The sequence below is a fragment of the Mesoplodon densirostris genome, chromosome 8, assembly GCF_025265405.1.
Source record: "Mesoplodon densirostris isolate mMesDen1 chromosome 8, mMesDen1 primary haplotype, whole genome shotgun sequence".
NCBI classification, from domain to species: domain Eukaryota; kingdom Metazoa; phylum Chordata; class Mammalia; order Artiodactyla; family Ziphiidae; genus Mesoplodon; species Mesoplodon densirostris.
Genome location: NC_082668.1, coordinates 9,756,682 through 9,772,219, shown reverse-complemented (window position 1 = coordinate 9,772,219; position 15,538 = coordinate 9,756,682). Strand labels below are relative to the sequence as shown.

Below are 15,538 nucleotides of genomic sequence, written 5' to 3'. Positions count from 1 at the left end.
ATATTCCAAAGTTATCAGATAACGCAAATTTTACTGTGCTATGACCTTGAGCAAGGCACTCTGTCTCAGCCTTCTCAGCTGTAAAACGAGGGTATAAATAGCTATCAACCTCACTGGGATGTTTTCTAGAAATAATGAGATTATTTTTAATCAAGTGCTTTAAGTTCTTCACTGAAAGATTTTATACTAAGGCAGTAATTCCTATTATTAAAAAATTATAATACTGGGTTGATTTTTACAAATGCTTTATTAGCATCAACTTTAAACTGCCGCTCTGCTAGACATAAAACATTTTTCTGGAACCTTGGCTAAAAAATATACTTTAGTTAGATAATGGATGCTAAAAAATGCCTTTTAATGTGGCCTCACAATTTGATATACTACTTTAGAATTCAACAGTCAAGAGTTCTCAACTTGATTCCCCTATGCCTGCTTTCGAACAAGTTGGGCAAAAGTAGGATTACCTTTTCTAAAAAGACAGGAATTGCATCTACTACAACAGCAGATGATCGAGGAAGTGCTTCCATCATGTATGTTAAGGCTCGACAAGCGTGGTTCATCTAGAAAAGAAGTCATTTTTACTCAATAAAAACTCAAAGTTTAAATTTGGAATGGTTTTTAAAAACATAGTACATACTTACAATATCAAAATTATGCTCCATCTGCAGTAATGTTATCTGTTTAAAAAGATGATAACAAAGTATTAGAAGCTATATTCTTAGAAGTCCTAGAAGTATTTCTTCTACTTCAACTGAAACAGAACTGTATGATCCAAGAATTTTACCATACAAAAATAATATCAAGTTAAAACCTAGCATGCATACACAAGAAATGATTATGCTTAGGAGGGCATGACACATACACTGAAGCACTGACTTGGGATAATCATCACCAATGATCCAGGTCAAACGCACAGCCTTCCTGCTGCTTACAGCCAACCCTCCTGGTGCCTCTATTCCCCCATTCAGAAGCCCATTAACATGTCACTGAGGGCTTAACAGGTGTCAATAAGTACTATACTTAAGTAAACAGACCAGCAATGCACTGACATTTGTTAAATTAACAACTATCAGTACAGATTCAATATCATAGCTTCAACTCTTGTAAATTAGCTTCTCTAAAAGTTGAGCGAAGCACCATTTAACTCAGCTGTAAAGTACAGAGTAGTATAGGATTTAAACACGATACTGATCACATCAAAAATGAATTATGTGCTAATTAAAACTCAAAGTAATATAATTATTTTATAAATGCATGAGTTAGTCTAAACATCTGATTTTATTTTAGTTTTTCTTGTGGGAAAGACTTAAGCAGATTTTAACCATGTTTTTCAAAGGAGGGGATGCAAAACTACTACAGATATACACTCCATCTTCCTGAAGCAGCCAAAGCTACCAAAGAAATTTCCTACCTGGGGAAAGAGACAATCATTCACTGTCTTCTAGTTCAATGGAAATTTTAAATGCATTGAATTTAAGCTGTAAAGTACCTTTCAATTAAATGTACGTCAGATATCCTAATGCAATATTCATTTCATATGAATGTCTTCTCAGCTCTGAATTATGCTTGGTAAAATATATCTATATACCAGAGATCCTGATAACTGTTTTTGTTAAACACACAACATAAACACACACACACATGCACAAGCGTGCACACTCTGTCTCAAATCACCTACAAATCAGTCACTTATAAAACACCTACTCTAAATTAAAGTGGTTGTTATGCTAACAGAAAGAGTAGTGAGTTCTCCAATTCTTTAAGGTGGAATGAACCTTGTAATACCACATTTGGGAAGAACTGCTGTAAACAGATTCTTCACCAAAAATGACTGTTTATGGTCACACAGGTGTATGGTGATTGATGGATATATATTTATAATATTCAACTGTGATGAAAGATAAATCTGGACAATTCATTATTAACAGCATGAGCTGACTTGTGCAGGTCTGCCAAGTACTTAAATCTAATCAATACCACCAGCAAATTAAGAAAATTGGATTATGCTAATGTTTCTGCCTAGATTTAACAACTTCTTTATTTAACCAATAAAAACTGCAGTTTAACAAAGATAAGTACATGGTAAACCTAGTCCTTTGTTACTATTTATTTTTAAATGAACAAAACCAAACAAGGAAGTTTAATTCAGGTCATAAAAGCCAGCTACTGAAGAAATCAATAATTTGAGCATGAATATAAACATAGGTAAATGTCAGAGTACAAAGGCTAATACTGCTTTCAAGAAACATTAAAAAATTAATATGCAAACCTGTAGAGTAGAACTGGTAAGACTTGAGAGCTAGCCTTTGTTACCAGGAGGTCTGCATGGCACAAGGTAAAGAGACTGCTCTATCCTTTATCACTTCCTGCCAGAGCAGAGCCATCCAACAAATAAGAACAGGCCGAATAAAGACTATGTCATCTTGTATTTGACTGGTCTTCACTCAGCTCTCTCCATAATGTGATAATGTGATCAAATGAGACAATCTGATACTCCAATCACAGTTTCATTTTTGTCAACTTTACTAGATGTGTAAACAAAGACTTGAATGATATTTAGCTTCCAAGGTAAAATACACTATAAATGTGTATTCATGCTTATGTTAGTCTTTTGTTACTATTTCATTCAGACTTAATTTTAATCTTAAATTATAGCCAATTTCTTTAATCTGGCATTGAGAAAATTACCAAGCCACTACTTGAAAGATGTATTATGCTCAAGGGCCTACATTTAGTAATGGCAATTTCTCTTCCTGTTGTTTTCACATTAAAAAGCTTAAGAGATTAAGATATTAATAAATTCTAAATATCAACTCACAACTGTGTTGAAAAATCATTAAAAGATTTTAAAAACTGTTTTTCTATTGTTGAGTACTGTTTTGTTTCTTTTGTTTTTGCTTAACATAAAACCTTTTTTTTTAGCTGGAGGATCCATGTGGTGTTCTGGCTTGACTGCTCTGCCATGCACACTGCTATCAAGCATGAAACCTTGATGGCCCACAAACAGAACCCACAAGTGAGCTGCTTGTTATTGTCCTGTGAATCACCAGTTTAAAAGAAAAAAGCATGTAAGTTTTGCATAGTACGTCAAGGTATCACCTGATGGGGCTAACAACTTAAAATTTAAAACCACGTAGCCATTCAAGTATCAAAGATAGCATAACTATTCATCAAGAAATGGTTTAGGGCTTCCCTGGTGGCACAGTGGTTAAGAATCCGCCTGCCAATGCAGGGGACACAGGTTCAAGTACTGGTCCGGGAAGATCCCACATGCTGCGGAGCAACTGAGCCCGTGTGCCACAACTACTGAGCCCGTGTGCCACAACTACTGAAGCCTGCGCGCCTCGAGCCCATGCTCTGCAACAGGAGAAGCCACCACAAGGAGAAGCCCGTGCACTGCAACGAAGAGCAGCCCCCGCTCACCGCAACTAGAGAAAGCCTGCGCACAGCAACGAAGACCCAATGCAGCCAAAAATAAAATTAAAATAAAAAATAAATTTATAAAAAAAAAAGAAATGATTTAGAAATTTTACTCATTAGCAGTCACGCACAATCTCTATAAAGCATGAAATAAAAGCACTAAGCCACACTCTACTATCTCTTAGTTCTATCCTATTTTAAAATTCTTAACGACAATAATCATGTTATTTAGTAAAAAAAAAAAAAAAAAAAAAAAAAACGGGCAGCATTCAGAGGATGACTGGGATAAAACGAGGGGAAAACTCTCTTACCAAAGCTGGAACAACACTCTTGACAGGAAACCCTCCCAGTGTCTCCTCATTTCCCATGACCAATAATTGACACATCTCAATAACTGCCTGGAGTTGCTGGCTTTCGTCGCTTGCTTGTAGTCCTTGCAGAAGCTGCTGGGCCTTAGAACCTTCACATGGAAAAAAAAAAATCATTATTTTTAAACACTTAATATTATTACTAGGTGTTAAGTGTGACTTTACATGCTGGCTGCTTTTCTTCTTTGGATCCTAATTAAAGGCTAGGTCTAGGACTTCCCTGGTGGCGCAGTGGTTGAGAGTCCGCCTGCCGATGCAGGGGACACGGGTTCATGTCCCGGTCCGGGAAGATCCCACATGCCGCGGAGCGGCTGGGCCCGTGAGCCATGGCCGCTGAGCCTGTGCTCCGCAACGGGAGAGGCCCCAACAGTGAGAAGCCCGCGTACCACAAAAAAAAAAAAAAAAAAAAAAAACGGCTAGGTCTATACCAGTGTTAAGACAGGCTGCTGATTATTCAAGACGTAATTAAATTAGCTGGATTTACTCTGCCATAAAGTAATGTCACAGTTATTTATATTTTTCTCTTTTAAGTTTTATCTTTTTAAATGAGAAGTTGATTGGTATTTAACAGCTGAAACAAAAATTAATATCCATAAGACTAATATGAACTGCTACCTTTAACGTACATGCTTTCAAAAATATGTATATCTAGTAAGCAGAAAGCCTTCTGCAATAATAAAAACCTGGCAAACAATGATGCCCAGGCATCAAAGGAAATGTTATATACCTCTAAATACCTCCATCAGAATAAATGGAATCCAAGTAACAGTGAAAAGGGCAAGGAAATAAAGACAAACAGAACAATGCATCTCACAAAAGGGAATGAAAAGAATGAAATATTTTCTAAAAACAGCAAAAGACTGGCCTTTTCACCTCCTCTCATTTCATGTGCAGATGCTGCTATCACAGTGCTTTAGAGTACTTCTACTTTTAAGGGCCAATTCCATCGCCCAAACATTTGAAAAATGCTAAGGCTCAACTACCACAGTAAATAAGTTGTCAATAAACCGAGTAAGACGCTCAAAAATAAAGTCTACAAATGTGTTTCAAATTTTCCTGGACACCCTCTTTCTTGCAACCATGATCAACTCCATTAATGCTTATAAACTTATACCTGAGGTTACTTTCAAGTCCTTTCCCTTCTGAGACCTTTTCAGTTTATTGTTTGTATTGTTTGGATATTTTCCAATAAGTACTGAAATGCTTAGAAATGATATATGTTTGGAAACTGTCAATGAATGTGGAATTCATATGAACATCAAAAAATTTTTTTCCCAATTAAGCATCAATGATCTTCTGGGAGGGCATAAACCTTAAAGGGATACACAATAATCCTGACAAGGTCTGTTTTCTCTATTATTTAAGGCTGTGGCTAATGAACTGCAAAACTATCACTGCCTAACTCCCTTGACCATAATTAAAAGTCTGTCCAAAAATACACTGCAAGACATTCACAATTCAAAGGGACACCATCTTTAAAGTTTTCAAACTAAATACTATCAGTTCCAGTTAGGGCAGGCTTAACATTTTTGTGTTGAAATAATGTGGAAGGAAGAAGAAAATGAAGGGAAAGTAACTATGAAAACAAAAGAATCTTCAGCTGCTTCTAGATTTGTTTTTAAAGAATGATATAGTTCAAACAGTATACCCTAATAACCACCACCAAAAATAGGAAAAACTGATGCAAGTCGTTGGATGCTCTATCAACACTGAGGCTGACAGGTCTAAGCACATGGATCATTTCAGCATGCTCAAACAAATCATCATGAATACCACTGGACTTCTGGGATGTTCCTAAAAGGACCTTAGGCAAAATGACAACAAAAAGTCACTGCCATTAATTTCCTCTGACATGTGAAGAGAAACCACCTCATACAGATCAGTCAGTTTTGGTTTTAAGGGTAATTTTATACTCCTGAAAATTACCGAGACCCCTTGTGTGTGGTTTAGATCTACTGTTATTTATAGAATGTGCCTGGAACTAAAAGAGAAACATTTTGAAATACTTGGTTAATTCATTACATATTAATATAAACAAAAACTTGTAAAAAAGATCACAATTTTCCAAAACAACAGCAACAAAATACAGTGGCGAGTAGCACTGTTTTGCTGCTGTCGTTGCAAACGGCCTGAGCGCCAGGCTGAATGAGAGAGCTGCGCGCTCACCCCTGGCTCCCCCTTCCAAGCCGAGAAACTAGCTTACCAGAGATGAGTATGGAAAAACGGGCCTACTTTGCCACAAAGACTATTTAAAAGACATGGACGCGTTAGTAAAGACAAAATGAATGACTTTGTTTTGGAAGCGCATCCTTATGTAAACATGGAGTTTTTTACTAGGATCATGTGACAATGAAAAATAAAATACCTGCCAATAGTCTGGTGCCACTGCCTTGACTCTAGTTAAGGCACCAGCAGTTTTACACCCACAATAGCTTTTTCACTTTTAGTTCAAACATGAACAAAGTAGAAAAGGAAAGACCTTAGTAGTTATTATCAGTCTTGGCCTTATGAATTCAATGTAAGGATCTCAGGAACTAGCTTGGAATTTACAGGCCACACTCTGAAAACCACTATCGTACATCAGGGGTTGGTAGGCAAACATCTTCTACAAAGAGCCAGAGAGTAAATATTTTGGGTTCTGCAGATCACAAGGTCACTGCTGCCACTACTCGACCGACTGGCACTGTGGCACAAAAGCACACACAGCCAGTACATAACCTGAGCATGGCTATATTCCAATCAAACTTCATTTTCAGACACTGAAATTTGAATTTCATTTAATTTTCAAGTCACAAAACAATAATTTTAAAACGTTTTCAGCCATTTAAAAACACTTTTAGTTCACAGCCTATATCAAAATAAAGAGAAGGCCGATTTGGCCCTTGGGCAGTAGTTTGCCAACTGCTGATACAGAGCGAAAGTGAACCCACAGCCTTTCAGGGAATCACAGGAGGCTGATGTGTTCAATTGAATCGACCCCACTGGACATTTGCTGAGTTCTGAAGCTGTGAAGAGGGCTGGGGGTTGAGTCAGAAGTTTTGGTAAGACACAATGAAAACTCCTGCAGTCTCAGGGTGCTCAGAGGACAAAGTCCCCACAGAGGGAGGAGGCCTGACTCATACACAGCCAGTGCCCTACCTTCAAGACATCTGCCACATTGTGAAACTGCATAAAGAACAGAAAGTCTAAGTAGACAGACTTGCAAGGTTCTCAATCAAAAAAAAACCCTGGGAGACAGAGTTCCCTGGTGGTCCAGTGGTTAGGACTCTGAGCTTCCTCTGCCGAGGGCCTGGGTTCAATCCCTGGCTGGGGAACTAAGATCCCACAAGCCGCACAGTGCAGCCAAATTAAAAAAAACAAAACAAACAAACACACAGAAAAACCCTGGTAGGGTTACAACAGAGAAACAGGGATGAGCTAGAGATGAAATGAGTCATAAAAAAAATTATAACTCGGTCAAAACAAGCTAAAGCCCTGACTAGAGCAAAGTGATCAGCTTCTGACCCTTTAACACAGAAAAAGAGGAACACTCACTGGAAACATCCCTTGGGGTCTCTTCAGTTCACATAATCAATTACCAGACATATGAAGAGGCAGAGGAATATGTGACTAACAATCAAAAGGGGAAAAGAGGGCTTCCCTGGTGGCGCAGTGGTTGAGAGTCCGCCTGCCGATGCAGCGGACGCGAGTTCGTGCCCCGGCCTGGGAAGATCCCACGTGCCGCGGAGCGGCTGGGCCCGTGAGCCACGGCTGCTGAGCCTGCACGTCTGGAGCCTGTGCTCCGCAACGGGAGAGGCCACAACAGTGAGAAGCCCGCGTACCGCAAAAAAAAAAAAAAAAAAGGGGAAAAGAGACAACAGAAGCAGACTAACACCCCTAAAATTATAAAGTAAGTATATTCTATAACTATGATTAATAAATGGAAAATATAAGCATGGATGGACAAAATGGGTAAGAATGTAAGGAATGTCAACAGTGGGACTTCCCTGGCGGTGCAAGGTTAAGAATCTACCTGCCAGTGCAGGGGACACAGGTTCAATCCCTGGTCCAGGAAGATCCCACATGCCGCGGAGCAACTAGGCCCGTGCACCACAACTGCTGAGCCTGTGTTCTAGAGAACGCAAGCCACAACTACTGAGCCCACGTGCCACAACTACTGAGCCCGCGCTCCGCAACAAGAGAAGTCACCCCAATGAGAAGCCCGTGCACTGCAACGAAGAGTAGCCCCTGCTCACGGCAACTAGAGAAAGCCCGCGTGCAGCAACGAAGACCCAATGCAGCTATGAATGAATGAACGAATGAATGAATGAATAAATAGAAAAAAAAGAATTTCAACAGTTTCAATCTATTTTTAAAAATCAAAGAACTGTCTAGAACTGGAAAACACAGTATCTGAAATTTAAAATTCATTGATGAGTTTAACCAAATACTGAAGAAGACAGCAGAAAAAAGAATTAGTGAATTTGAAATACAGTCAACAGAAAGTTTTCAAACTGGGGGGAAAAGAAATACCTGGGAAAAACAAAAACAAAAATAGAGCTAGAGAGACATGGTAGATCAAGTCCAAAGTCTGAATATGTACAATCTTGATACTCCCAGAAGAAAAGGAAGGAGAATATTTGGAGAGATAATGAGATAAGTGAAACAATATATGAAGACATAATGGTCAACAATCTTCCAAAGCTGATGAAAGTTATCAACTCAGAGATTCAAAGGCTCGGTGAAAGCCAAGCAAATTAAAAATGAAAGAAAATGTCACACAGGCCTAATACAGTCAAATTATTAAAAATTAATAATGGTTTGAAAAAGCAAATCTTAAAAGAAGCTGGGAGAAAAGAACTGCCTTGAAAGGGTAACAGTAAGACTTTTAAACAGAAACTATGGAAACCAGAAGAGCATTACAAAGTGCTAATATGAGATTTTACACCTGGGGAAATTACCTTTTAAAAATTAAGGCATAACACATATATATGGAATCTTAAAAAAAAATGGTTCTGAAGAACCTAGGGGCAGAACAGAAACAAAGACGCAGACGTAGAGAATGGACTTGGGAGGAAGTGAGAGAGTCGCACTGACATATACACACTACCAAATGTAAAACAGCTAGCTAGTGGGAAGCAGCCGCGTAGCACAGGGACATAAGCTCACAGGGACATCAGCTCGGTGCTTTGGGACCACCTAGAGGGGTGGGATAGGGAGGGTGGGAGGGAGGTGCAAGAGGGAGGGGATATGGGGATATATGTATACGCATAGCTGATTCACTCTGTTATACAGCAGAAACTAACACAACACTGTAAAGCAATTACACTCCAATAAAAATGTTAAAAAAATTAAGGCAAATCAAGGATTTCTCCAACAAAAGCAGAGAGAAATCATTACTAGCAGTCACTCACTATATAAAAAAAGTTCTTTAGGCTGAAGGGAAACAATCCTGATAGAAGAAAGGGACTTCAGGAAAGAATTAAGAATACTGGAAATGGTATATATGTGGGCAAAAATAAAAGAATATGGATGTTCTAAAACAACAATTGTCTTATTGTGTTTATAGCACATGTGTAAGTAAAACTAAACAACAGCATAAAGGATGGCAGGAGAAAAAGAGTTAAACTGCTGTAAGGTGGTTGCACTGTTTGGGATATGATAACGTATTACTATATGGTAGGCTATATATAATAAGCCAAGGATATGCATTATAATCTCCAAAAGAGGCTGATGTACAACATCTGCCAAAATGTTGTATGCATTTACCCTTTACACAGCAATCTCCCTTCTAAAAATCTATCCTGAAGATAACACAGGTAAAAACAGGAAAGCTGTATTTCACTGCAATACAACGAAGACTGGAAATAACCCAAATGTCCAACAGGAGACTGGCAAAATAAACTGTACATCCACACACTGCAGCACTGTGGCAGCTTTACAAAAGGAATGGGGAATCTCTCTTTCTCTCTCTCTCTGCGCATGTGCCTGATGCGCACAGCAGCTATGAAAAGTGAACACCAAAACATACTGTTAAAAGCAAGGCAAAGTATGTAAAATTTACTACTCTTATCTAAGAAAGTCAGTGTGTGTGAAGTAGATAATACAGATTTGTTTTTGTTTTCTTAAGTAAATAACAAAAGGACAGGCCACAAACTTACAAAGGTTATTTGTGTGGGAGGAGGAAACAGGCTAAAGGGATAGCAAAAGATAAGACTTTTAAAAATTTGTAGATTTGACTTCAGGAACCATGTAAATATAACAAATTATAAAAGGAAGACTACAATCCCTAAAAATTAAAAGCAAAATAAAGCAAATGCGCCAAACCAGCCTGGCGGCATGAATGTAAAGAATTATTTCAAGTGACTCTAAAATACAAAAAAATGACCACAAAGTGAGATATATCCCAAGAACAAAAAAAGAACTGTTACAAAATTAAAACTTTCTCAGTAATACTATTTTTGGTGTTAGGCTGGAATTTTGTACTGTAGGATAAAGCAAATAAATGACTATGTTATCACTGGGAACTGAAACTCTTGGCACGAGGGAAAGATACAAGATAAATAAAACCCCTGCAGCCCTGAATGTGAATTGGCAGTGTCAGTATGAACTCATGATTTTTAATCTTAAAAGATTAAATACAATTATTTCCTACTTTTGTCCATTAAAAGTGTCTAACAACAATTATCAACCCAGTAGCAAATATGCCAACAGCCCAGACTGTGGAATCTAAATACCATTTCCTATAAAGAAAACCAGGGCTCTCTGAGGCAATGCCTGATTTCAGGTGGGGGGGTAGGGGGTCTTCAACTTGGCTCATCAGAAAGCAAAGAGGGCATCAAAAACTACTGAGATCACATCAGAAAGATCAGAGGATGACTAGACAATTTCATCATCAATGAAAATCAATGAAATGGCTAAAACACATCTCAACCCAACTGACAATGATACTTAAAACAATAGCACTTTGAAGGATGCAAAACTGGTAAATAAAGGGTAGGAAATATTTTTCCTATACCAACTATTCTCCTGGATAACCAAATAGAAGGGAGAGATATTCTTTATATATTTCAACTAAATTACTTCTTTTACTTCTAATAAATGAAGACTGATCATTAGATATGAAATACTTTCATTTGTAATCCCTGTTGTCTAGACTTTGTGGGCTTCCTAATATTAGAAAACACTACCACTTTTGCATAGTCTTTCCTCACCAGAGGAAGAAAATAAAGAACCAAACTTGAACCTGAAAAAGCCTCTAGATCCAACTACCAGTTTAACAAGAAGTTTACTTTTTTTTTTTTTAACTTTTCCATTTGAGACAATGGAAATCTGACTGAATGGGTATCTATCAATAAGGATTTACTGGTTTCCTTTTCAGATATAATAATAGTAATGTGGATGTATGCATGCATGTGTATGTGTGTTTTAAGGGACATTATCTTGAGCTACATGATGAAATGTTTATAGATAAAATTACATAATGTCTGGGATTCATTTCAAATTAATACAAGAGGAGGGATGTTGGTGGATGTAAAGACACACTGGCCATGAAGCAGGCATTGCTGAAGCTGGGTCATGGGCATGGGGGGGTGTCACTGTTTTCTACTCTGGTTCTAGTCTATCGTTTATATTCATTTCATGTGCAATAGTCAAGCGTTAATGTGGATTTCCAATGTTTAATGCTAATACTCTTGGGTAGCTCTGCAACAATTTTTCTTCCCAGCCTTCTCCCCCAAAATAAATGAAGTGGAAAAATAAATGAAATCAAATTTCTCTTAAAAAATAGAAAAGCACACACATTAAAAATATGATCTAGAGGGCTTCCCTGGTGGCGCAGTGGTTGAGAGTCCGCCTGCCGATGCAGGGGACACGGGTTCGAGCCCTGGTCTGGGAAGATCCCACATGCCGTGGAGCGGTTAGGCCCGTGAGCCATGGCCTCTGAGTCTGCGCTTCTGGAGCCTGTGCTCCGCAACGGGAAAGGCCACAACAGTGAGAGGCCCACGTACCACAAAAAAAAAAAAAAAAAAAAAAAAAATATGATCTAGAGTTCCAGCAGAGAGCGCGGTGAGAAGAGGATCGCAGCCTTCTAGCCCGGGGCCCTCCAGGCCCTCCGGCCTCCGGTCGGCACGTGAACTGGGGGGCCCCCGGGACAGGCTCAGGCTGTGTCTTGCCGAGCCCCAGAGCCCTCGCAGCAGCCGCCCACTGGCAGGGCCCGAGCCTGGAAGCAGCAACGAACTGCTCCTCCACCCCCACCTCCGCGACCTAATGGCGGCGGCCCCTCGGAGCCCAGATCCCGCCCACCGCCGGGTCTCTTGACTCCACGCTGCAGGGGTTAGGCGAACGTTGGGCCTCTGGGCATCGGGCGTGGCAGGACGAGAAGAATGGCGGCCACTGGAACGCCGCGGAGGGCCTGGGAAGGGGGGGGTCTATATGGACGCCAGCTCAGCCACCCTTAGGCCTTGAAGCCCGCGCGGATCCGGGACCTGAGGTGACCTCTCTGCCCCAGTTGGACGAGACCTCACCTCGTCCGGACAACGACGGACAAAGGCCTTAACGAGCCCGGAAAGTGAGCGGAACCCCGGTCGACGATGGGTGGAACATTAGCGGGTCATTGGGCGGCTGGTCTTCGTTCTACCAAGACCTTGATGTCGGAAGATAGAAATGGTAGAATAACGTACCACATGCGGCCAATAGGAAGTGCCCGCCACCCTTTGGGAAGATTTACTGGCCGTTTATAGAAGGCCTGTGTATATAATATGAAAAAGCTGCTCTCAACTTTCCCCCCAACCTTTCGAAAGATAACTTTTCGCTACATATAGGCCTTCTGGATGTGAAGAGGTTGCCGACGTATGACAGAGTTAAAGTCCCATGTCTTGTAAATGCCCATTTGTTTCTTTAAAAAAACCGTAGAAAAGAAATGTCTTCTGGAAATGACTTTTCGAAATGGAGTTGTTTGACCACCTCTAGAGGCGACATCAGGAGCCACAGAGGTCCACGTTTGTTCAGTGGGTTAGAGGACATGGAATGGAAGACGTTGAGGAGGAAGAAAAGAAGGTTCTGTGCCAGCCTGGTCACATTTAGAAGACATTTGCATATTAGAACCATTGTTTCGTGTGTGCATTTTACTCCTTACTACTGTGTATGTAGTTGACAATAAGTACTTTTTTGAAATATCTAGTCTTTCTAGATGTTCCAAAGTGCCTGATATATGTTCAAAGTAGAGGTAGTAAAAAGACATTTTGTAAATATCTTTTTGTTAAAATTCGTATCTGTTGTTTTGGCGGGGGAGGGGTGGCCAAACCACCTTTTTGAACAGTACGCAGTATGCACTGTGTTTGTTTGTGCACTGGTTCAAGGTTGGGGGGAGGAGAAGGAAGTGCAAAGAGCTCTGTGCCAGTGTTTTTATAGTGAAGGAAGATTAACCATTGTCTTTTTTATGTTCCTGCATTTTGTTTCACTTTGCTGTGTATATAATGGACAAATGAGTCCTAATTTACAACACCTAGTCTTTCTCGATGTTAAAGAGGTTGCCAGTGTATGACAAAAATAGAGTTAGTAATAATACATTTTGTACATTTTGCTTTAAAAAAAATATATGATCTATACTTTGCCATCAGTTAAATCAAAGTTTTTAAAATGTGTTTATGTGAGGACTGGAACATTTGAATTCTGGATACTTAGTAAGGATTTTCTTAATATAAACTTTTTTAGACAGTACTGTAGTTATGTCCTTATTTTTACAGACATAAATTTAAATATATGCAAATGGAAAAAGTTAAAAAAATAAACTTGGGAGTGGGGAGAACAACTGAGGATATAAATGAAACAATGGTCAGGTCACGTGGATCGATAATTATTGATGGGTTCATGGTTGTTATTATACTACACTAATACTCTCAACTTTTGTGTATGTTGGATCTTTTTCATAATACGGATAAATCCTGATTACCCTTAGTTTAAATCCCACACTTGCTGCTGGCCTGCAAAGGTCCAACATGACCTGGCAAGCACCTACAGCTCTCAGAGTTCACCTTCTACCACTCTCTCCTGTCACTGTCCATAGGCCCCTCCTGCTGTCTCCTGAGCACGACAAACTCATTTCCACCTGCGGCCTTGCACTTTCTCTTTCCCTCCGATCCCTGCAGAGCTGGTTTTCTCACTCTATTTTGTTCTCCACAAAATCACCTCAGAAAAGGTTTCTTTAACCAGCCTATCATCACACCAACAAACGCCTTCCTAACTCTGCTTTGTTTTCCTTCACTGCATTGACACAACCTGAAATCTTACTTATAGTAATTGTCTTGTTAATTATTTCCAGGGCCACTCTCTAACAGGGAAGCTTCCACGTGGGAAACAACTCTGCTTATTATCCTATTCATGACTCTGTACAATCCCAGTGCCTAATAAACAACACTGAATAAAAATCCATGCTCAAGGGTTCTCGAGAACTTTGCAGGAGGCTGTTATTTGAGAGATGAGTATCAGGGCAGCAAAAGCAAAGCAAAACAAAACAAAAACAAAAATACCAGCTGCCTCAGAATGGGAGAAAATATTTGCAAACGAATCAACGGACAAAGGATTAATCTCCAAAAATATAAACAGCTCATGCAGCTCAATATTAAAAAAAACAAACAACCCAATCCAAAAATGGGCAGAAGACCTAAATAGCCATTTCTCCAAAGAAGACATACAGATGGCCAAGAAGCACATGAAAAGCTGCTCAACATCGCTAATTATTAGAGAAATGCAAATCAAAACTACAATGAGGTATCACCTCACACAGTCAGAATGGGCATCATCAGAAAATCTACAAACAACAAATGCTGGAGAGGGTGTGGAGAAAAGGGAACCCTCTTGCACTGTCGGTGGGAATGTAAATTGATACAGTCACTATGGAGAACAGTATGGAGGTTCCTTAAAAAACGAAAAATAGGGCTTCCCTGGTGGCACAGTGGTTGAGAGTCCGCCTGCCAATGCAGGGGACAAGGGTTCGTGCCTCGGTCCAGGAAGATCCCACATGCCGCGGAGTGGCTGGGCCCGTGAGCCATGGCCGCTGAGCCTGTATGTCCGGAGCCTGTGCTCCGCAGCGGGAGAGGCCACAACAGTGAGAGGCCCGCGTACCACAACAAAAACAAAAGTGAAAAATAGAATTACCATATGACCCAGTGATCCCACTACTGGGCATATACCCAGAGAAAACTATAATTCAAAAAGACACATGCACCCCAATGTTCACTGCAGCACTATTTACAATAGCCAGGTCATGGAAGCAACCTAAGTGCCCATCGACAGACAAACGGATAAAGAAGATGTGGTACATATATACAATGGAATATTACTCAGCCATAAAAAGGAACGAAATTGGGTCATTTGTAGAGACGTGAATGGATCTAGAGACTGTCATACAGAGTGAAGTAAGTCAGAAAGAGAAAAACAAATATCGTGTATTAACGCATATATATGGAACCTAGAAAAATGGTAGAGGTACAGATGAACCGGTTTGCAGGGCAGAAATAGAGATACAGATGTAGAGAACAAATGTATGGACACCAAGGTGGGGAAGTGGCAGGGGGGGTGGGGGTGGGATGGATTGGGAGATTGGGATTGATGTGTATATACTAATATGTATAGAATGGATAACTAATGAGAACCTGCTATATAAAAAAACAAAATCAAATTCAAAAATTAAAAAGAAAATACCAGCTGCTTCTTAAAATCCTCAAGTACAAGTACACATAATATGAGTACATGTATACACATTGCATTTT

The 15,538-nt window shown here is 39.7% G+C and overlaps 1 protein-coding gene across 17 annotated transcripts in view; it reads right to left on the bottom strand.

Moving 5' to 3' along the window:
• The window catches only part of TRIP12 (thyroid hormone receptor interactor 12), a 144,598-nt gene that overhangs the window by 44,491 nt on the left and 84,569 nt on the right, over positions 1–15,538 (bottom strand). For all 17 annotated transcript variants that reach the window (XM_060106771.1, XM_060106770.1, XM_060106773.1 and 14 more), the window contains 3 exons: positions 3,732–3,880; positions 642–677; positions 465–560 (listed from right to left, as the gene is read on the bottom strand). In XM_060106771.1, the coding sequence (XP_059962754.1) occupies positions 465–560; positions 642–677; positions 3,732–3,880 (281 nt within the window). The remainder of the gene's footprint in view (positions 1–464; positions 561–641; positions 678–3,731; positions 3,881–15,538) is intronic.